General features: G+C 41.9%; 1 protein-coding gene across 7 annotated transcripts in view; it reads right to left on the bottom strand.

Moving 5' to 3' along the window:
• LOC106575132 (zinc finger protein 385B) overlaps positions 1–24,862 on the bottom strand; it is a 183,755-nt gene that overhangs the window by 65,148 nt on the left and 93,745 nt on the right. For all 7 annotated transcript variants that reach the window (XM_082963360.1, XM_082963361.1, XM_014151361.3 and 4 more), the window contains one exon: positions 23,363–23,505. In XM_082963360.1, the coding sequence (XP_082819486.1) occupies positions 23,363–23,505 (143 nt within the window). The remainder of the gene's footprint in view (positions 1–23,362; positions 23,506–24,862) is intronic.

Here is a 24,862-nt window from a genome sequence, read left to right as displayed (position 1 = left end):
TTTGGTAGCATTGCTTTTAATTATTTAACTTGGGTCAAATGTTTTGGGTAGCCTTCCAGAAGCTTCCCACAATAAGTTGGGTAAATTTTGTCCCATTCCTCCTGACAGAGCTGGTGTTACTGAGTCAGGTTTGTAGGCCTCCTTGCTCGCACACGCTTTTTCAGTTCTGCCCCCAGATTTTTTACAGGATTGAGGTCAGGGCTTTGTGGCCACTACAATACCTTGACTTTGTTGTCCTTAAGCCATTTTGCCACAACTTTGGAAGTTAGCTTGGAGTCATTGTCCATTTGGAAGACCCATTTGTGACCAAGCTTTAAATTCCTGACTGATGTCTTGATGTTGCTTCAATATATCCACATAAATTTCCTGCCTCATGATGCCATCTATTTTGTGAAGTTCACCAGTCTCTCCTGCAGCAAAGCACCCCCACAACATGATGCTGCCACACCCCGTGCTTCACGGTTAGGATGGTGTTCTTCAGCTTCCAAGCCTCCCCCTTTTTCCTCCAAACAAATCGATGGTCATTATGGCCAAACAGTTCTATTTTTGTTTCACCAGACGAGAGGAAATTTCTCCAAAAACGTACAACCTTTGTCCCCATGTGCAGTTGCAAACCGTAGTCTGGCTTTTTTGTGGCAGTGGCTTCTTCCTTGCTGAGTGGCCTTTCAGGTTATGTTAATATAGGACTCGTTTTACTGTGGATATAGATACTTTGGTACCCGTTTCCTCCAGCATCTTCACTAGGTCCTTTGCTGTTGTTCTGGGATTGATTTGCACTTTTTGCACCAAAGTTCGTTAATTTCTAGGAGACAGAATGCGTCTCCTTCCTGAGCGGCGTGGCCCATGGTGTTTATACTTGCATACTATTGTTTGTACAGATGAACGTGGTACCTTCAGGCATTTGGAAATTGCTCCCAAAGATGAACCAGACTTGTGGAGGTCTACCATTTTTTTTTTCTGAGGTCTTGGCTGATTTCTTTAGATTTTTCCCATGATGTCAATTAAAGAGCCACTGAGTTTGAAGGTAGGCCTTGAAGTACACCTCCAATTGACTCCAATGATGTCAATTAGCCTATCAGAAGCTCCGTTGCCATGACCCCACTGTTTCATGGCAACGGAGTGCTCTCACGGGGTGGTCGCGAGAGTGCTCGTGGAGGTGTTTAGGGGTTTCCATTGGTGCTACTACGGTGGAAAGTCCAGACCAGGTCTCCACCGTGCACATTCCCCCCGACTATGCAGATTTTGCTCTCGCCTTCTCCAAAAACAAGGCGACTCAATTACCAACCCATCGATTGGGGGAGGATTGTGCGATAAATCTCCTGGTAGCCACCGCACTTCCCAGGAGTCACGTGTACCCCCTGTCACAGGCGGAGATGGCAGCTATAGAAACACATGTCTCTGAATCTCTGTATCAGGGGTACATTCGGTCCTCCACTTCACCTGCCTCCTCAAATTTATTTTTTGTGAAGGAGGGAGGCCTGCGCCGTGTATTGACTATCGAGGCCTAAATCAGATCACTGTGAGGTACAGTTACTCGCTACCTCTTATCGCCACTGCGATTGAGTAAATGCACGGGGCGCACTTCTTCAAACTGGATCTCAGGAGCGCTTACAATCTGGTGCATATCCGGGAGGGAGACGAGTGGGAGATGGCTTTCAGTACGACCTCAGGGCATTATGAGTACCTCGTCATGCCGTACGGGTTGATGAATGCTCCATCAGTCTTTCAAGCCTTTGTAGACGAGATTTTCAGGGACCTGCACGGGCGGGGTGTAGTGGTGTATATTGATGACATTCTGATATACTCCGCTACACGTGCCAAACATGTGTCCCTGGTACGCAGGGTGCTGGGTCGACTGTTGGAGCTTGACCTGTACGTTAAGGCTGAGAAATGCCTGGTCTTCCAACAGTCCGTCTCCTTCCTAGGGTACCGCATTTCCACCTCAGGGGTGGAGATGGAGAGTGACCGCATTGCAGCCATGAGTAATTGGCCGACTCCCACCACGGTAAAGGAGGTGCAGCGGTTTCAAGGGTTTGCCAATTACTACCGGAGGTTTATCTGGGGTTGTGGGCAGGTAGCGGCTCCCATTACCTCACTGCTGAAAGGGGTACCGGTAAGTTTAGTGGTCGGCTGAGGCGGACAGGGCTTTTGGTCACCTGAGGGCTCTGTTTACCTCGGCTCCCGTGCTGGCCCATCCGGATCCCTCTTTGGCATTCATAGAGGAGAAGGATGCGTCCGAGGCTGGGATAGGAGCCGTGCTCTCTCAGCGCTCGGGTACGCCACCGAAACTCCGCCCCTGTGCTTTCTTCTCGAGGAAGCTCAGCCCGGCGGCGCGAAACTGACGTGGGGGACCGGGAGCTGTTGGCTGTCGTCAAGGCCTTGAAGGCGTGGAGGCATTGGCTTGAGGGGGCTAAACACCCTTTTCTCATCTGGACTGACCACTGCAATCTGGAGTACATCCGGGCAGTGCGGAGACTGAACCCTCGCCAGGCAAGGTGGGCCATGTTTTTCACCCGTTTTTGTTTTCACACTTAGAGACCAGGTTCCCAGAACGTGAAGGCAGACGCACTGTCCCGGCTGTATGACACAGAGGAGTGGCCCGTGGATCCCACCCCCATTTCAACCCGAGCGTAACGGGCAGGTGGAGAGTTAACCAGGATGTGGGTAGGTTTCTGAGGTCTTATTGCCGGGGGAGTGGGCGGCATTCATGCCCTGGGCAGAGATGGCCCAGAACTTGCTCCGCCACTCCTCCACTAACCTCTCCCCCTTCCAGTGTGTACTGGGGTATCAGCCGGTTCTGGCTCCTTGGTATCAGAGTCAGACCGAGGCTCCTGCGGTTGACCACGTGGGACGCCACTCATGTTCACCTTCAGCGCGCCGTGCTGCGCCAGAATGCCAGTGCAGACCGTTACCGCAGTGAGGCCCCGGTGTTCGCACCTGGGGACCGGGTATGGCTCTTGACCCGAAACCTACGCCTGCCCTGCCGGAAGCTGGGTCCGTGGTTTGTGGGGCCATTTAAAGTCCTGAAGAGACTGAACGAGGTGAGTTACAGGTTACAGCTTCCCCCCCCTGATTACCGTATTAATACCTCGTTCCATGTGTCTCTCCTCAGGCCGGTGGTGGCTGGCCCGCTCCAGGAGTCTGAGGTGTGGGAGATTCCTCCGCCCCCTCTGGACATCGAGGGGGGCCCTGGTGTGCTCCGTTCGATCCATACTGGATTCGAGGCGTTGGGCGAGGGGCCTTCAGTACCTCGTGGACTGGGAGGGGTACAGTCCGGAGGAGAGATGCTGGGTTCCAGTGGAGGACGTGTTGGACCCTTCAATGCTGCGGGAGTTCTACTGTCTCCATCCGGATCGCCCTGCACCTCGCCCTCCCGGTCGTCCTCGAGGCCGGTGTTGGCATGCTGCTGGAGCCGCGCGACAAGGTTGGTACTGTCATGAATTCTACCGAAGTCGGTTCCTCTCCTTGTTTGGGCGGCGTTCGGCGTCGCCGGTCTTCTAGCCATCGTCGATCCACTTTTCATTTTCCATTTGTTTTGTCTTGATTTCCTACACACCTGGTTTTCATTTCCCTCATTCAGTGTTGTGTATTTAACCCTTTGTTCCCCCCATTTCTTTGTGTATAATTGTTTGTGCACATGTTTACTGGTACACGACGAGTTTTGTACCCATGTTTGTTATTCTTTATGCCGTTGGTTTTGCAATTAAACTGCTCTGGCTGTTACCTAGTTCTGCTCTCCTGCGTCTGACTTCCCTGCCACCAGTTACGCACCCCTTACAGTGGGAACATGCAGCCGTCATACCGCTCAGGAAGGAGATGCATTCTGTCTCCTAGAGATGAACTAACTCTGGTGTGAAAAGTGCAAATCAATCCCAGAACAATAGCAAAGGACCTTGTGAAGATGCTGGAGGAAACGGGTACAAAAGTATCTATATCCACAGTAAAAACGAGTCCTGTATCGACATAAGCTTAAAGGCCGCTGCTCAAAACTGCCATTAAAAAGCCAGACTATGGTTTGCAACTGCACATGGGGACAAAGATTGTAGTTTTTGGAGAAATTTCTTCTGGTCTGATGAAACAAAAATAGAACTGTTTGGCCATAATGACCAGCATTATGTTTGGAGGAAAAACGGGGAGGCTTGCAAGCTGAAGAACACCATCCCAACTGTGAAGCACGGGGGTGGCAGCATGTTGTGGGGGTGCTTTGCTGCAGGAGGGACTGGTGAACTTCACAAAATAGATGGCAACATGAGGAAGCAAATTTATGTGGATATATTGAAGCAACATCTCAAGACATCAGTCAAGAAGTTAAAGCTTGGTCGCAAATGTGTCTTCCAAATGAACAATGACCCCAAGCATACTTCCAAAGTTGTGGCAAAATGGCTTAAGGACAACAGAGTCAAGGTATTGGAGTAGCCATCACAAAGCCCTGACCTCAATCCCATAGAAAATGTGTGGGCAGATCTGAAAAAGCGTGTGCGATCAAGGAGGCCTACAAACCTGACTCATTCACACCAGCTCTGTCAGGAGGAAGGTGCCAAAATTCACCCAACTTATTGTGGAAAGCCACCCCAAACATTTGACCCAAGTAAAACAATTTAAAGGCAATGTTACCAAATACTAATTGAGTGTATGTAAACTTCTGACCCACTGGGAATGTGATGAAAGAAATAAACTGAAATAAATCATTCTCTATTCTCTATTCTGACATTTTACATTCTTAAAATAAAGTGGTGATCTTATCTGACCTGAAACAGGCAATTTTTACTAGGATTAAATGTCAGGAATTGTGAAACTGAGTTTAAATGTAGTTGGCTAAGGTGTATGTAAACTTCTAACTTCAACTGTAGCACAGACACTTCTATACCCATATTCATGATTGTCTTTTTTCCCATTTATGAAAGTCTTATTCAATACATTTCTATCGGCTGTAGTAGTAAAGGCCAAATTCAATATTTTATCAAATCATTATTTTACGTATTTATATTATACTTAAAAGGGGTCCTAAAATTCTAAATCAAATTGCTAAATGATCATCTTAAAACAATTCCATATGTTAGCTTAGTACGTCGCTACTGCCTTCCTGAGATCTAGATGTACTGTCCCCATGGACACAGAAATGCCTTGGCAATGGTGCTTTGTGAGAATGTTAACTTAAGGGACGGATGGTTGTGAGTTTGCTCTCACTCACTCTCTCTAGCTGTGGGGATTAATGGGTGTGACTAATTGTTTCTATTCCTGTGTAAAAACATTCATTACTCTTCATACTACCTATTTGCCACTCTTCATATAAGAAGATAATTACCACTCACGATACGCATGAATGATGCCAATCTGTTAGCTCCCTACCGCAGTGTGTGTGTGTGTGTACATGCAATATTTAAAACCACACCAAATGGCTTAATAATGAGCTATATGTACACAGTATGTTGTGGTGTTATTCTTAATAAAATGTTATTCCAATAATGATATCCTTATCAAATGATGATTGGGTGGGTGCACTGTGTTGATCCTTGTCAAATTATCTTATTTTGTTCTCTACTCAATTTCATCAATTTAAACTTTGTCATCATATAGAACATAATCCAGGGATTTCTTATTGCCAGATACTGTACTATCCAGGGTTTCAGACTTCAATAGTAGATATGTTCCCCATCCAGCTCTCCTCTCCTGTACCAAAGCCAATAACCTATTCATCATCCTCGGCCAGGAGAAAACGAGTGTTTGTTGGTGCTACCTTAAATAATCGGTTAATGACTTAGAAGGTGAGGTGTGATCTTCACAGTATGTTTATACAATAAAGTATTTACACTCAGTGGCCAATTCATTAGGTACAGCCATCTAGAACCCGGGTTGGACCCCCCCCCCTTTTCCTCCACAACAGCCTGATTTCTTCGGGGCATGTAAACGTGGTGTACCTAATAAACTGAATGTATATTTGATAATTAAGAGTGTCATGCCTCATCTTTTTATTCATCTTCCCAGGCACCCCTCAGGCTATAAGTCATAACCAGTGGTGTATAGTCGTGGCCAAAAGTTTTGAGAATGAAACAAATATTAATTTTCCAAGTCTGCTGCCTCAGTTTGTATGATGGCAATTTGCATATACTCCAGAATGTTATGAAGAGTGATCAGATGAATTGCATTTAATTGCAAAGTCCCTCTTTGCCATGCAAATGAACTGAATCCCCCAAAAATATTTCCACTGCATTTCAGCCCTGCCACAAAAGGACCAGCTGACATGTCAGTGATTCTTTCGTTAACACACACAGGTGTGAGTGTTGATGAGGACAAGGCTGGAGATCACTCTATGCTGATTGAGTTCAAATAACAGACTGGAAGCTTCAAAGGGAGGGTGGTGCTTGGAATCATTGTTCTTCCTCTGTCAAACATGGTTACCTGCAAGGAAACACATGCCGTCATCATTGCTTTGCACAAAAAGGGATTCACAGGCAAGGATATTGCTGCCAGTAAGATTGCACCTAAATCAACCATTTATCAGATCATCAAGAACTTCAAGGAGAGCGGTTCAATTGTTGTGAAGAAGGCTTCAGGGCGCCCAAGAAAGTCCAGCAAGCGCCAGGACCGTCTCGATAAAGTTGATTCAGCTGCGGGATCGGGGCACCGCCAGTACAGAGCTTGCTCAGGAATGGCAGCTGGCAGATGTGAGTGCATCTGCACACACAGTGAGGCAAAGACTTTTGGAGGATGGCCTGGTGTCAAGAAAGGTAGCAAAGAAGCCACTTCTCTCCAGGAAAAACATCAGGGACAGACTGATATTCTGCAAAAGGTACAGGGATTGGACTGCTGAGGACTGGGGTAAAGTCATTTTCTCTGATGAATCGCCTTTCCGATTGTTTGGGGCATCCGGAAAAAAGCTTGTCCGGAGAAGACAAGGTGAGCAATACCATCAGTCCTGTGTCATACCAACAGTAAAGCATCCTGAGACCAGTAATGAGGGGGATTGCTTCTCAGCCAAGAGAGTGGGCTCACTCACAATTTTGCCTGAGAACACAGCCATGAATAAAGAATGGTACCAACACATCCTCCGAGAGAAACTTCTCCCAACCATCCAGGAACAGTTTGGCGACAAACAATGATTTCCCAGCATGATGGAGCACCTTGCCATAAGGCAAAAGTGATAACTAAGTGGCTCGGGGAACAAAACATCGATATTTTGGGTCCATGGCCAGGAAACTCCCCAGACCTTAATCCCATTGAGAACTTGTGGTCAATCCTCAAGAGGCAGGTGGACAAACAAAACCCCACAAATTCTGACAAACTCCAAGTATTGATTATGCAAGAATGGGCTGCCATCAGTCAGGATGTGGCCCAGAAGTTAATTGACAGCATGCCAGGGTGGATTGCAGAGGTATTGATAAAGAAGGGTCAACACTGCAAATATTGACTCTTTGCATCAACTTCATGTAATTGTCAATAAAATCCTTTGACACTTATGAAATGCTTGTAATTATACTTCAGTATTCCATAGTAACATCTGTCAAAAATATCTAAAGACACTGAAGCAGCAAACTTTGTGGAAATTAATATTTGTGTCATTCTCAAAAGTTTTGGCCACGACTGTACAGTACTTATACTGAACAAAAATATAAATGCAACAAGCTACAATTTATAAGACTTTATTAAGTTACAGTTCATAAAAGGAAATCAGTCAATTGAAATAAATTAATTATGCCCTAATCTATGGATTGCACATGACTGGGAATACAGACATGCATCTGTTGATCACAGATTCCTTAAAAAAGGTAGGGGCATGGATCAGAAAACCAGTCAGTAGCTGGTGTGACCACCATATGCAGCGCGACGCATCTCCTTCACATAAAGTTAATCAGTGGCCTGTGCAATGTTGTCCTACTCCTCTTCAATGGCTGTGCGAAGTTGCTGGATATTGGCGGGAACTGGAACACGCTGTCGTACATGCCAATCCAGAGCATCCCAAACATGTTAACCTGTTGGGGCTAGGGGGCAGTATTTTCACGGCTGGATAAAAAAACGTACCCGATTTAATCTGGTTACTAATCCTACCCAGTAACTAGAATATGCATATACTTATTATATATGGATAGACAACACCCTAAAGTTTCTAAAACTGTTTGAATGGTGTCTGTGAGTATAACAGAACTCATTTGGCAGGCAAAACCCTGAGACATTTTCTGACAGGAAGTGGATACCTGATGTGTTGAATTACCTTTAAGCCTATGCCATTGAAACACACAGAGGTTGATTAATGTTTTGGCACTTCCTATTGCTTCCACTAGATGTCACCAGCCTTTACTAAGTGTTTTGAGTCTTTTACTGTGAGATCTGACCAAACAAGAGCCTTGGAACGGTGATGGCCGATTAGACTCTGGCGCGCGAGTTCATGTTGGGTACCCTCGTTCCAATACGTTATAAAAGAGAATGCATTCGTCCACCTTGAATATTATTCATGTTCTGGTTAAAAAAGGCACTAATGATTTATGCTATACAACGTTTGACATGTTTGAACGAACGTAAATATATTTTTTCCCCTCGTTCATGACGAGAAGTCCGGGTGGCTTAGATCATGTGCTAACAACACGGAGCTTTTTGGACATAAATGATGAGCTTTTTTGAACAAAACTACATTCGTTATGGACCTGGGATTCCTGGAAGTGACATCTGATGAAGAGAATCAAAGGTAATGGATTATTTACATAGTATTTTCGATTTTAGATCTCTCCAACATGGCCGTTTGTCTGTATAGCAAAGCGTATTTTTCTGGGCGCAGTGCTCAGATTATTGCAAAGTGTGATTTCCCAGTAAGGTTATTTTTAAATCTGGCAAGTTGATTGCGTTCAAGAGATGTAAATCTATAATTCTTTAAATGACAATATAATATTTTACCAATGTTTTCTAATTTTAATTATTTAATTTGTGGTGCTGACTTGACTGCCGGTTATTGGAGGGAAACGATTTCCTGAACATCAACGCCATAGTAAACCGCTGTTTTTGGATATAAATATGAACTTGATAGACAATAAATGCATTTGTAGTTCTAACATAATGTCCTAGGAGTGTCATCTGATGGTGATTGTTAAAGGTTAGTGCATCATTTTAGCTGGTTTTATGGTTTTGGTGACGCCTGTCTTTGAATTGACAAAACATTACACACAGCTATTGTCAATGTACTCTCCTAACATAATCTAACTTTATGCTTTCGCCGTAAAACCTTTTTGAAATCGGACAACGTGGTTAGATTAAGGAGATGTTTATCTTTCAAAGGGTGTAAGATAGTTGTATGTTTGAAAAATTTGAATTTTGACATTTATTTGGTTTCAAATTTGCCGCTCTTGAAATGCACCTGCTGTTGATAGGGTGCACCACGGGTGGCACGCTAGCGTCCCACATAGCCCCAAGAAGTTAAATGGGTGACATGTCTGGTGAGTATGCAGGCCACGGAAGAACTGGGACATTTTCAGCTTCCAGGAATTGTGTACAGATCCTGCAGCATGGAGCTGTGCATGATCATGCTGAAACATGAGATGATTGCGGAGGTTGAATGGCACGACAATGGGCCTCATGATCCCGTCACGGCTTATTGTAGAGAAATTAACATTCAATTCTCAGGTAACAGATCTGTTGGACATTCCTGCAGTCAGCATGCCAATTGCATGCTCCCTAAAAACTTGATATCTGTGGCATTGTGTTGTGTGACAAAACTGCACATTTTAGAGTGGCCTTCTATTGCCCCCAGCACAAGGTGCACCTGTGTAATGATCATGCTGTTTAATCAGCTTCTGGATATGCCACACCTGTCAGGTTGATGGATTATCTTGGCAAAGGAGAAATGCTCACTACATTTTGTGCACAACATTTTAGAGAAATTAGCTTAAGTAGTTTAAGCTTCGGTACTTTACTATTTATACTTTTGACAACTTTTACTTCACTACATTTCTAAAGAAAATAATGTACTTTTTAGTCCATTTATTTTTCTTGACACCCAAAAGTACTAGTTATACTTTGAATGCTTAGCAGGACTGGACATTAGACCAATTCACACACTTATCAAGACAATATTAAGAAAGTTAAGAATATGACTGTAAAAACTGTTAAATCCGCATGGATTGAAGAGGAATTGAAACATTTTATGGTTGAGAGGGATAAGGCAAAAGGAATGGCAAATAAGTCTGGCAGCATAAACAATTGGCGAACCTACTGCAAATTGAGAAATCGTGACTAAACAGAACAAAAAGAAGAAACTATACTATGAAACAAAGCTAAATTATATTAAAAAAATGATAGTAAAAAGCTTTTGAGCACCTTAAATGTAATCTTGGGCAAAAAGGCAAACTCAGCTCCATCATTCATTGAATCAGATGGCTCATTCATCACAAACCCCACTGATTTTGCCAATTACACATTTTTTCATTGGCAACAAACGCCGAACCTCCACATCCAAGTTTAACTCAACAAATTATAAAAGACAAGCATTGTAATTTTGAAATCCTTAAAGTGAGTGTGGAAGAGGTGATTTTTTTTTTTTTTTGTCGTCGATCAACATTGACATGTCACCTAGGTCTGACAACTTGGATGAAAAATGACTGAGGATGATAGCGGATGATATTGCCAGTCCTATTTGCCATCTTTCAATCTAAGCTCACAAAAAAGTGTGCCCCCTCAGGCCTGGAGGGAAGAGAAAGTAATTCCACTACCCAAGAATAGTAAAGCACTCTTTACTGGCTCAAATAGCCGATCAATCAGCCTGTTATCAACTCTTAGTAAACTTTTAGAAAAAAATTGTGTTTGACCAGATACAATGCTATTTTACAGTAAATAAATTAACAGAATCGCAGCACGCTTATAGGAAAGGGCAATCTATATGCACGACACTTACACAAATGACGGATAATTGGCAGAGAGAAATTGATAATAAAAAGCTTGTGGGAGCTGTTTTGTTAGACTTTTGACATTATCGATCATAGTATGCTGCTGGAAAAACAGAGTATGTTATGTCTTTACACCCCCTGCTATATTGTGGATTGTGGAATTTGAAATGATTCATACTTACTTTTGATACTTAAAGGAAAACGCCACCCCAAAACTATCTTTTGGTATTTGTTTCATTAGTCCATTATTGACATAGTCCCAAAATGTTTTCCTTGTTAGCAATCAAGTTTTAAAGACATGTAACTTTCGAAATACAGAATTCACATGATGCAAAATGCACCAAATGGGGATGATTTCTGCATTTTAAAAGTTACATGTCTGGAAAACTTTGATTTCTGACAAGCAAAACATGTTGAGACTATGTCAACAATGGAACAATGAAACAAATAAAAAAAGATTGTTTTGGGGTGGAATTTTCCTTTAAACCTTTCACGTGTGAGTTCCAAATATCCCAACTGTGGCCCCTGCATGAGTTTATTCATGCGCGTGATGTCAGAACGCTATCACTGTTCCAAAATGGGATTGTTCAGCAGCAGGACAGCTACCCGCGCTGCCCTCAAACCAAGGCATGCTGCCTGCTAATTATCTATAGGCTATGCTTCAACTTGTCATTTTCTAATTATTTTCTAACAAGTTTTATTTTCTAAAAACAGTTTGAAATGAGGTGTGTTCTACCTCCTCGTTAATTTGCATAAGAAGTGGCCCATTTCACTGTTGATGACAATTTATGCTTGAGGCTTTACAGAGAGGACAAAATTCTATCTTCATCGAGAGCCTGAGCACTTCCCTAGTGTTTCCACAGATCAAGTATGAAGACATTGCACATCTCTAGTCAGAACAGGCCTTGCACAAATGTTTTCCACCAGCACATTTTCTGGCTGGCGCCCGCATTACCTTCATAGTTGTTTTCCTTATACATTGGACATGTGTGCGTTCCTATCAAAGTAAGTGGCTTATTTTCTGTATTGTGTTGTCGTTTCTGCTGTAGCACACCATATGTATGTATGGATCATAATGTATTTACTGTTTTATTCAAATGTTTTCAAGTACTGGTCACAAATCATACAATCTATACAAGAATTGGAATGCAACAGACACATTACTTTTTTGAATGTTGTATTGATTATGAGGAGATAATGTTAAGCTATTTGCCGGCTATGTGTGGCGCCATATTTGTTGACATCATACAATGCATTCTGGTTGTCATGTAAGCGTCTGTCAGACCAAAGATGTTATAACAAGGGATAGTTCACTTGACTGACTTATGGTGCTTTCAAGACAACTGTGAACTTGGAAAAATACTAGGTCAAATCATGATGTTAATAATCTTCAGGTTGGAAAGTCGGAGCTCAAGAAAGAGGTCCGAGTTCCAGAGTTGGAATTCCGAGTTGGTTGACCGTTCCGAACTACTTTTCCCATTCGGAGCTTGTTTTTTCTCCGAGTTCCCAGTTGTCTTAACCTGTTGGGGCTACAGGTTAGCAATGAACCCCGAGCCGGGATTGCTAACAAGGCTGGAAATTCAAAACATCAAAAATCTAATAATTTCAATTTCTCAAACAATCAACTATTTTACACAATTTAAATGATAAACATCTCCTTAATCTAAACACATTGTTCGATTTTCAAAGAGGCTTTACGGCAAAAGCATAAAGTTAGATTATGTTAGGACAGTACATAGCCACAAAAGTACAAACATCCATTTTCAATTCAAGGTCAGGCGTCACCAAAAGCAGAAACCAGCTTGAATTATGCACTAACTTTTGTCAATCTCCATCAGATGACACTCCTAGGACATTATGTTATACAATACATGCATTTTTTGTTCCATCAAGTTCATATTTATATCCAAAAACAGCATTTTACAGTAGCGTGAAATTCAGATTTTTTTCTTCTCTGAAATGCTTCCGGTGAACATAACAAAATTACTATTCGAAAACATTGGTAAATTATAATATTGTCATTCAAAGAATAATATATTATCATCTCGTAATTGCTACCGAATGGCCAGATCTCAAAATAACTTTACTGGGAAATCACATTTTGCAATAAACGGGGTGCTATGCTAAAAACAACAGGCTATGCTATACAGTTAGCATCATCTAAAATCGATAATAACATTGTAAATATCCCCTTACCTTTGATTATCTCCATCAGAAGACAGGCATCCCAGGTCCGGAACAAATGTGGTTTCTTTTGACAAAGTTCATAATTTATGTCCAAATAACACCAAGTACTTAGCGTTCATTATGCTCCCACAAAACGTGGTGGGAGACTGTAAAATCACGCCGAAAAGCAAAAAAAACCTAGTAAATAATCTATTTATGTTCGTTCAAACATGTCAAATGTTGTTTAGCATTAATCTTTTGGTCCATTTTTAACGTTAAACATCAGTAATATTTTCACACAACCTATCCTATGTCGAGATAAACAATGAAGACAAAACTCACGTTTCTCAGATTTATGCGCAGGCGCAAAAAAATGAAGTGATGACATGTCAACTTCCTTGGATTCTAATTTGCTCTTTGTTTATCATAGACGCTTCAAACAACTTTATAAAGATCGTTGACATCTAGTGGAAGCCGTAGGTGTTGCGAAATGAATCCTTTCTCACTATGGTATCTATAAAACAATGACACTAAATAGTACAGTCACAAAATTCACTTTTTTTAAAATCTATTTTTCACAGGTTTTTGCCTGCAATATGAGTTTTGTTATACTTACAGACACCATTCAAACTGTTTTAGAAAATTCAGAGTGTTTTCTATCCGAATGTGTTAATAATATGCATATCCTAGCTTCTGAGTTGGTGTAGGAGGCAGTTAAAAATGGGCACATATTTTTTTCAAAATGTCTCAATACTGCCCCCGAGCCCCAACAGGTTTTAAACGCACTGAAGTCGGAAGTCAGAGATTTCCCAGTTCCCAGTTGTTTTGAACACGGCATCAGATTGTAACTTTGGTACCTCAGGGTTGCCAGCTCAGACCCCTCCTTTCCAGGGGTTTTATTTATATATTTTGTTTGCCCCCCATTTATTGATAAATCCCCCATCGTAGTAATATTTCCTGCATCATATCCCCCCCACGATACATTCCCCCATTTCTACCCTCCATGGACTTGAAAACCCCCTACAAATGAAATTAACGCCGCTCACAAACACCCCTAAAATGGTTTCATCCCTGTTTAGCTTTTGCACTACGGTTAGTCTAGGAAGTAGGCTTGTATTTGATGTGATGAGCTTCGAGGTGAAAATATTTTATTTGCTTTATGATTTGTCCAAAAAACTATAAATGACTTGTCAAGTCATGTGCTCCGGTTCTTGTATACACTGTAACAAGTACATCGACGATTAGTAATATCTTGAAAAGTGGCTAAACTAAGTTAATATTTTTCAGGAAATGAGCGCAGCCATCTTTGACTTTGTTTATTTGCGTCTCATAGTAAATGGCATTCTGGGATTATGGAGTTTTCGCCAAGTGAAACTTAACCTCTTGACGGTCGCCTAGGATAGGGGGCGCTACAGCGATTTTAGAAAGAAAATTCGTGCCCATTTTAAACGGCCTCCTACTCAAACTCAGAAGCTAGGATATGCATATAATTAATACTTGTGGATAGAAAACACCCTAAAGTTTCTAAAACTGTTTGAATGGTGTCTGTGAGTATAACAGAACTCATATGGCAGTCAAAACCCCGAGACAGATCGTAACAGGATGTGGAATTCTGAATTGCGGGCTCAACTTCATCACTTTGCCTGTAAATCACACAGTGAGCAATGGTTCATTGAGCACTTCCTATTGCTTCCACTAGATGTCCCCAGTCTTTACAACGTGATTTGAGTCTCCTACTGTGAAAACTGACAGAATGAGATGCTGTGGAAAGTGGTCACGAGGAGGGCCATCACCATTATGACGCCAACGCCCCTGGCTACCCTCCCCTTTCGAAACGTTTAGAAAGACAATGCAATCGTCCCCCTTGAATCTTATTGGAGCTCTGGTTGAGAAAGGCCCTAAAGATTTATGTTATACAACGTTTGACATGTTTGAACGAACCTAAATAAAAAAAAATGCTTTTTTTCGAAAGAGGAGTCCCGCGCACGACGGAACTTTTGGTGCAGCCTTCAGAACGCGCTAACAAGAACAAGCTATTGGAAGATAAAGGATTAACTTTTTCGAACGAAAATACATTTGTTGTGGACCTGGGATTCCTGGAAGTGCTTTCTGATGAAGATAATCAAAGGTAAGGGATTATTGACAATAGTATACAAGACTAGATTTGATATGCGATTGTTCCAAGATGGCGCTGACCTGTATTGCGAGCCTATTTTCTGAGTATCGCATCCCCTTTTATCGCAAAGTGTGATTACCCAGTAAAGTTATTTTTAAATCTGGCATTACAGGTGGTTAAGAGATATTCATCTATAAATCTTAGAATGACAATATTACATTTAAAAAATGTTTTCGAATAGTAATTTAGTAAATTGTAGCGCTGTTTCACCGGATGCATTTGAGGGAAAATAGTTAGTCAACGTTACGCGCCGATGTAAAATGCTGTTTTTATATATAAATATGAACTTTATCAAACAAAAGAATGCATGTATTGTGTAACATGATGTCCTAGGAGTGTCATCTGATGAAGATTGTCAAAGGTTAGTGCTGCATTTAGCTGTTTTTTTGGTTATTTGTGATGCATGTGGTTGGTCAGAAAATGGCTATGTGGCTACTTTTACGATATACTCCTCTAACATAATCTAATGTTTTGCTTTTGCTGTAAAGCCTTTTTGAAATCGGACAACGTGGTTCGATTCAGGAGAGGTGTGTCTATAAAACGATATAACATAGTCCTATATTTGAAAAAAATATATATTGCATTTCGTTATGCTAATTGGATAGGATTTTTCGCTGGATGTCCATCCCGCATACGGGACGAGCCCGTCAAGAGGATAAACAAACATGGCTGCCATCATAAGGAATTTAGCTGCTGTTAGCTTAGCTGACACACATTTATTTTCTAAACAACATTACATTAGGCTCTTGTGCTCACCAGAGATGTGGAACATTGTAAACTAGTCTAGCTGTTAGGTCGCTAACTTGATTTGTTTTTTGTCAGCGCAACCGGTTATTTAGACTGGTTTATGTAAGGTTCTTTTTTTATTTTCTTAGTCAACCTCACCCTCCAGATTGAAGTCTTCCACACCGAAACCATTCAACTCATGGAACTCTCATCCCCCAAACAGCTACTCATCCTCGGACACCCCTGGCCTTGTCACGACCCTGCCATCTCATGGCGACAAGGTGAACTACTGTCCTGGTCTTCTACCTGCTTCACCAGTTGTCTCAGCCTACCCTGCAGAGCCACCACCATTGAGGACTCTGCCTCTGCAGTGCCATCCACCATACCATCTGAATACGCCCAGTACAGCACCGTCTTCAGAAAAATCAAGGCCTCCACTCTGCCACCACAAAGCAGCAAGAGAGAGAGAATATACTGTTTAAAAAAGTGGTGAGGTACAGTGTTTGAGTGTTTGTTGATTTAACAGGCATTGAGAGGTCCTGTGTGGCAAATGTCAAGTCTGGAGCCAAGAATGCTTGGCATGAAGAGCCGAGGCTCGCCAGTTTTACATATCCTGGCACGGGAACAAAGAGGTTGTGTGCTGTGGGATGCATAGAACATAGGCAGCAAATGAAGAGGCAGGCTGTAGCATACAGTAGCAGAAAAAGGCAACTAACGACACAGATGCACACACGCACATGCCCACGCACAGGCAACGCACACACACGCAAAGCTGTGGTTCTCGCTGTTGCAGTGTTATAGACCATTAAAGCCTAATAGGCTCATTGTAACACACACCTTCAGGGGATGTTAGTGAAGTGACAGTGACAAAAACGTCAAAAGACACAAACAAAACATAACCTGACTGTATCAGATGCTTGGAACGAGACAAATATATTCCAACACGGCATGCACAAGAGAAACTCATTTGATCAAGCGGTGGCAATAGTCATGGCACCATGTGAGGTATTTTGTAACAGTCACTCACGAATGAGCTTGTGTGTGTGTGTGCGTGTGTGTGTCGGTGTGTTCAGGCTTGTCACTCACACGTGCTGGTATGTTGCTGACTTGCTATTGTGAGTGCTTGCTTGTTTTGTTCTGTCTATGGAGGAGTGTGTGTGAGTGTGTTTGTCTATTACCTTGTTTATTGTCCATCCACTAATATCAGTCAAGTCAGCACCTCTTGCCTTACCTAGCCCCTGGATACAGTCGAATCATGTCCGTTAAATGTTTGATCAGGGCCTTTTTTTGGCCTGGCTGCCCTCTAGCTGCCCATTATCTGCGTCCCAAATGGCACCCTATTTAGTGCACAACTTTTGATCACGGTCCAAAGAGCTTTAGTCAAAGGAAGTGCACTATATTGGGAAAAGGCTACCCTTTGGAACGCAGCCATTATCTGCTGTGTTTGCTTTCCAACAAGTATTGATTACACAGTCTCAGAATGGAGGGCATGCACCGGCTCTGGGGCTATGATGCAATCATGTAGAAATAATTTTCAGCATGCCCAGCCACACACCACTAATCAGCCTGATAAATGGGTACGCGGAATCGTTCTAATGAAGTCTTGCCTAGTCATTCATCACAGGAAGTAGTGTGTGTATGTTTATGTGTGCACACATAAACACGCATACACAGTCACACACACAAATACATTCACACACAGGAATGCCTTTTTAGATTACCAATGTAGATACAGTAGTTCAACCAGAAAATCAAGGGCTTTCACTTTTCTGAACAGACACATCAATGTGTATAGGTTATAGTCTGGTGTGTTTAAACATTAATCCCAGTACCCCCCCCCCCCCCACACACACACACAGTTTTGAGGGGACACACAATTCAGTCCCATTCAAAATCCTATTTTCCCTAACCACTAACCCATACTCTTACCCTAACCCTAAAACTAACCCTAGCTCTTGACCCTAATTCTAACCTTAACACTAAACCCCAGTTGGTCAGAATGTTGTTTGTTTACTAATCTTGTGGGGATAGTTAAACATGTCCACACACACAGTCATAGAGGCCTATCGATGGGATATAAACCTTCTGTTAAGAGAGCAGGGGCTAGATTGGGTGAGCACAATACTATGCCACCTATTGCCCTGCATATTCTCTTCGCTCGGAAATCAAGTAACCACTGCGAATTATAACTATGGACACCTGCTCGCTATTCCCATGAAAGATGCATGGACACTGCTGACCTCATGTCAGGGCAGCGGAGTATCTCTTACACTCCACCACAACGCTGTTTTATTTTATAAGGCATGGTCAGGTTGTATACTGGTTGTACATTTTGCTAACATATTTTTAGCAGCCAGAAAAGGCTGTCTATCTGGTTGTAATCTGGTTATATGACATTTTTTCTCTAATTTTCAATATCATGAAAAAGGCCTCTTTACCTGGTTATAATAGAGATCAGTTGGTTGTAAACTGGTTGTATGACGTCTTCTCAACCAGAAAACGAATTCACAACCAGAAAATAATGTTATTAAATATTGTGTGCCAAAAACACTGAGAAACAAAACAGTTCTAGGTCCTTCTGAGTGCTCTTCAGGCCAAGCGTCTGTCATGACGCCTCCCCCCCTTCTCTATCGCTCCACAGTTTTATGACTTAATGACAGGTTGTAAACTCCTTGAAGAGACCCTCTCCCCATTTGGACATGCAGTATGGGAAGAGAGGATTACACAGTGGAACAAAAAAGCTGTTCCCACAAACTCCTACATCCCCAAAATTTGAGAATTAAACAATATTTCTATTTTTGAGCATGTGTACCCGTCAGTGGGGAAGCAAAGAATGACCATGTCGAATTTGTTTCATTTGGTGACCTCATGAAAGACAGGAGACACACATTGAGAAGTATACACATAATTGTTTTTCAAAGTAACTTACGATCAGTCAGTGGCCACGCTCCCGTGAGCAAACATTACACGGCGTCATGGAACGCCCCCTTTTCTACTAAAAGTATAAAACCTACTTCCGACAAAATTTACATTAGACCAAAACACGCTGCGTTGCTGCCGGTGTGTGAAGTGGATCTATATGTGACCTGAATAATCCACCATTGAGACCAGAAAACATGGAAGCTGTCGCTACATATTGAAATGGTTGGCAACTCTACCAAAGGACAAGGAGATCATCCACGCTGAAATGGTTAAGAAATCTACAAATTAAAGACCAATTATACAGACTGTAGCTGTTTAAATACTTTAGTCTAGTAAACACAACCAGTTGAACGATTATAACAAGCTACAACTCCGAAAGACTTGGTGGACTAACCAGAGACTTTCTGTCGACAATCTATCCAGCAGACGGACCGGCGATCCAGAGAGGGACAACAAAGGCATACACTTGTAAATATGTAAATTGCAATTTATTTTCGAATGACCAGTTGTTCATGTTCAAAGTATAAGCATTTCCATGAGTGTAGTGTATGTACGGGGGTCCACTGAGTTTCCTGCTCTTGAGCTCGCCCCATCCCTTTCCTTTGTCTACCAAGCCGTCATATTGGCTTAGCCCACCAGGGACTTTTCATTGTATCATGTCAGTAATCAATGTATAACTATTGTGTGTGTGTGTGTTTATGTAATTCTGCGATTGATTAGTTACTTAGTAAATAAATAATTAAGCCAATTTGTATATCGCTGATTCATGATTTACGATGCTAGGGTTCGTGCAGATATCCAAGGGTTTGCAACATTCAGGAATGAGATTGATGAGGTAATAATACATTGATAGAAGACTATAATCAGTAAGATAATAAAATATCTGAAGAGTTATAGTCGGGAAATTATAACTCTATAAACAACATTTTCCCGTGGTGCCCCGAGTTCCTAGTTAATTACTATTCCATGATTCACTTAATCATGGGATAATTACACAGAGAATTGATTTGATAATATAACAGTCTTCACATTTAATGACAGCAAATGCTGCGACACGTCCTAAGCCATGCTAAGCTGGGCACACAGCCACGTGTCTGTGACAGAGAGAGATGTTGACAGGCCCCTGGCGAGGCTTTCACTAACTGCTCTAAAGATCCCTGTCACATCACACCATGAAAGTCAGTCTGGGAGGACAGTCAGAGATGCAAGCGGTGGAGAAGACACAGCGCAGAGTGAGGGAACACGCTGGCTGGATGCAGACACCCCACATGAAACTTCAAGCCCCTGACTTACTGCTCTAAGCATGACATAAGAGATGCCACAAGTGAAAACAATGTATGTTTTTGTCAATGACTTGGTTTAAATGCATACTGAACAAAAATATAAATGCAACATGTAAAGTGTTGGTCCCATTTTTGATGAGCTGAATAAAAGATCCCTAAAATTATCCATACGCACAAAAAGCTAATTTCTCTAAAATGTTGTTCACACATTGGTTTACATCCCTGTTAGTAAGCATTTCTCCTTTTTCTTCTCTTGCCAAGACAATCCATCCACCTGATAGGTGTGGCATAACAAAAAGCTGATTAAACAGCATGGTCATTACACAGGTGCACCTTGTGCGTGGGACAATAAAAGGCCACTCTAAAATGTGCATTTTTGTCACACAACACAATGCCACAGATGTCTGTGGCATCACTACCATGTGCTGCCTCCAATGTTTAGAGAATTTGGCAGTACATCCAACCTGCCTCACAACCGCAGACCACGTGTAACCACGCCAGCCCAGGACCTCTTCACCTGCAGGATCATCTGATTGGCTAAGCCTGGCTAGTAGGTGGGCCTATGCCCTCCCAGGCCGACCCATGGCTGTGCCCCTGCCCAGTCAAGTGAAATCCATAGATTAGGGCCTAATGAATTTATTTCAATTGACTGATTTCCTTCTATGAACTGTAACTCAGCAAAATCTTTGAAATTGTTGCATGTTGCGTTTATATTTTTGTTCAGTATATACTGTATATGTCGTTTGGCTGTGTATGTGCTATGGCTGTGTGTGGTATGTCATTGTGGTAGTTGTACTGCAATGAAATGAAAATAAATTCAGCCGGTAGAAAAGTTAACAGTGTTGAAATCGATGTGGTGGTATTTGAGCCAAACACTCAAATTGAGCAACAAGTGAACTGCAACAAGAACTCAGAGTGGAAAATAGAGGTGGGCGATATGTCGTAAAAATTATATCTAGATTATTTTTTTTACTTATGGACGATTCACAATATATATATCTCGATTTTCTCAAAATAAGCGTTGTTGTACAATTAAAGGTTAAATACACTGCATTTCAAATAGTCAGGTTTCAAATAGTCAGGTTAAATACACTGCATTTCAAATAATCCGCAGTTATCTAATGAATTTTTGTGGCTTGTGTAATTATACACATCCTAAATATAAGCCATCTACAACTATAAGAACCATTAATAATGTAACTATTTTATCAAAGTAGTTTAACCTACTTTTTTGCAATAATCACTGACCTGGCTTTCAAGTCTGTCTATGAAAATGTCAATTTTGTTACATCTTTAACCAGAACCATGCACATTCACTAATAATGACCAACTTCTGGTAGCAGGCATTACAGAAAATTAACACAGATCTCATAAACAATCTCTCAAGCACAAGCCCACGTACTAGTGCGCAGCCAGCTAATCTTTATATTTCATGTTTAGTCAACTTGGATCTACACTACCGGTCAAAGGTTTTAGAGCACCTACTCATTCAAGGGTTTTTCTTTATTTGGACTATTTTCTACAATGTAGAATAATATTGAAGACGTCAAAACTATGAAATAACACATATGGAATCATGTAGTAACCAAAAAAGTGTTAAGCAAATCAAAATATATTTTATATTTGAGATTCTTCAAGTAGCCACCCTTTGCCTTGATGACAGCTTTGCACACTCATTCCTTCTGGAGCCAATCAGTTGTGTTGTGACAATGTGATAAAATACCAAGTCCATATTATGGCAAGAACAGCTCAAATAATCAAAGAGAAAGGACAGTCCATCATTACTTTAAGACACGAAGGTTAGTCAAAACAGAACATTTGGTCAGTCAAATATGGAAAATGTAAAGAACTTTGTGCAGTCGCAAAAACCATCAAGCGCAATGATGAAACTGGCTCTCATGAGGACCGCCACAGGAATGGAAGACCCAGAGTTACCTCTGCTGCAGAGGATAAGTTCATTCGAGTTACGTCTCAGAAATTGCAGCCCAAATAAATGCTTCACAGAGTTCAAGTAACAGACACAATTCACATCAACTGTTCAGAGGAGACTGTGTGAATCAGGCCTTCATGGTCAAAATTTCTGCAAAGAAACCACTATTAAAGGACACCAATAAGAAGAAGAGACTTGCTGGGGCCAAGAAACAAGAGCCATGGACATTAGACAAGTGGAAATTTGTCCTTTGGTCTGGAGTCCAAATTGGAGATTTTTGGTTCCAACCGCTGTCTTTGTGAGATGTGGTGTTGGTGAACGGATGATCTCCACATGTGTATTTCCCACAGTAAATCATGGAGGAGGAGGTGTTATGGTGTGGGGGTGCCTTGCTGTCTGTGATTTATTTAGAATTAAAAGGCACACTTAACCAGCATGACTACCACAGCATTCTGCAGCAATACGCCATCCCATCGGGTTTGGGCTTAGTGGGACTATCATTTGTGTTATGTGTTATTTCATAGGCGCAATAAGCATAAATTGCAATTATGTAAGGAATTGGCAACTCGTTCTCATTCTGAGAAATAAGGGAGGCCAATTGATTTCAACATCTAAACAAAGTATAACAGTTAGTATAACAGTCTTTGGCTAAAGTGCTGCTAGCGGTACTTGGTACCGCAATGCCACACACGACAAGCTGTACTTGGTACTGGACGACAAACTGAGCATGAATTTTCCAGGATAAATTTTCATTAATAGTGCTGTTTTAGTAGTGTCTGCTTTGTATGCAATTTGAGGAGTTGAGACATAAAAAGGGTATTGTTAGAAAGGTTAACAAATCATTTGTAAATGTCTTTCAGTGTCCATATGACCGATTTTGATGGACCAAACCTTAAATGCAAATGGCGAGTTAAAACCGCTTGTCAGAAAGGAAGAAGTGATCTCTCATCTTTGTTGTTGTGAGTGGCAGGGAAAGGGGCTTGGAGTTTGTGAGTAAATGGGAAGGTGCGCACAGCACAGAATGAAGCGAAAGAGATGAGACCAAAAAGACAACATGAGAACGAGTGGACATAAATGCTCATAAAAACAAGACATTTTTTATGGGGTAAGACAGTCGATCCAAGCTTATGAGCCATTTATATATAGGTTGTATTCATTTGTATTAATTTAAAAGTCCCAAAATGGATGTACCAATCACCAACTTTAGCTTTAATTGTCCTGCCTAAAGCATCACTTATCAATTCAGATCAGAGCAGTTCTGTGAGATAGGAAGTGATAGCAGGAGACTCACTGTGTTGAAGTTGGGGAAGAGTCCCACTGCTGATGGGGTGTCCACCGGGAAGGACATGAAGGACTTCATATCCAGAGTGGACTGCATCATAACAGGAGGCGTCCGCACCAACGCCGGGAGACAGTTGCTATGGAAGGCACTTCCTACAGAAAGAGAGAGAGAATGCAATTTAGCAACAGTAGAGCGAGACAAAGCGATAGTGATGGGAGGAAGAGACAGAGAGAAATTAGATACGTAAATGTCTTCCAAACTCACAGGAAACCATGGTTATATCTGCAGCAGTGCTTGCACACACATATAATTAATTCCTACGGACGGCATCAAGAGGATGGAGGAAGAGGAGATGGAGCGTGGATAAGTATTTTATTTTATTTAACCTTTATTTAACTAGGCAAGTCAGTTAAAAACAAATTCTTAGTTACAATGACAGCCTACACAAGCCAAACCCGGACAACGCTGGGACAATTGTGCACAGTCCTACGGGTCTTCCAATCACAGCCAGTTGTGACGCAGCCTGGCTTTGAACCATGGTGTCTGTAGTGACGCCTCTAGCACTGAGATGCAGTGCCTTGGGCTCCCAGGTAGCGCAGTGGTCTAAGTATTCAGTGATGATGCGTGAGAGAGTAACAAGACACACACGACATGCCTTCAGAATTTCCCTACTGCATCACTTTCTTTGCTCCGCCACTGAGCTCATGGATCACCTCACAGAAAATCATGTCATACAGTACGACGCACCAAGGGACTAGAATGCACCTGTGCTGAGGCAGCATGGTAATGCTGCGCCCAGTGAACCATTGATACAATCCCACATCAATCCAGTCAAACATACATGCTGAATCTCCAGAAAACAGTCCCACTCAAAATAACCCAACCCATCATAATATATAGCATAGTACATCCATTTTAGCAGACAGTTTTATCAAAAGCGTGAATTGAATGTAGGAGAATAAAACACAATAGATCTGGTAGAAGAAAATACAAAGGAAAAAAAAACTACCGTTTTTTTTTCTACCACCATCTTTGAAATGCAAGAGAAAAGTCCCAGTTCTACCAATCACTCTGTAAGTCCGATGGTGTCCACAAGATGGCAGCAGTCTATGTGCAACGTTTCAGACAGATAACTTGAAGTATGAGTGAACTACATGACATTTAGTGTGAAGTCACCCAGGTACATTTGGGCAAATTGTGAACGAGACATTTGCATTCATTCATTGCATTCATTAGGCCAGCTCATTGGCTATCTAGCTGGCTTTGTTGACCCTGATTGGTGCTTATTGGACAAAGTTAGAGTCGTTCAAGTGAAGACCGCCCACGTCATCGGCGTGCCATGAAGGCATCGCTCTCTGACCAAATATGGTGTCCTATAGGATATACTACACCGCTAATGATATAGTGAAGTCTGGTTACATTCTAGGATCTCTGAGGAATACATGCGAACGATGATTTGCGAACAAATGATTTGGCTGGTTGAAACAACGTTTAGGGTTAGATTTTCAC

Source organism: Salmo salar, chromosome 17, assembly GCF_965601325.2.
Source record: "Salmo salar chromosome 17, fSalSal1, whole genome shotgun sequence".
Classification (NCBI taxonomy): domain Eukaryota; kingdom Metazoa; phylum Chordata; class Actinopteri; order Salmoniformes; family Salmonidae; genus Salmo; species Salmo salar.
The sequence above is the reverse complement of the archived record's forward strand: the minus strand, read 5'-3'. Positions and strand labels throughout refer to the sequence as shown.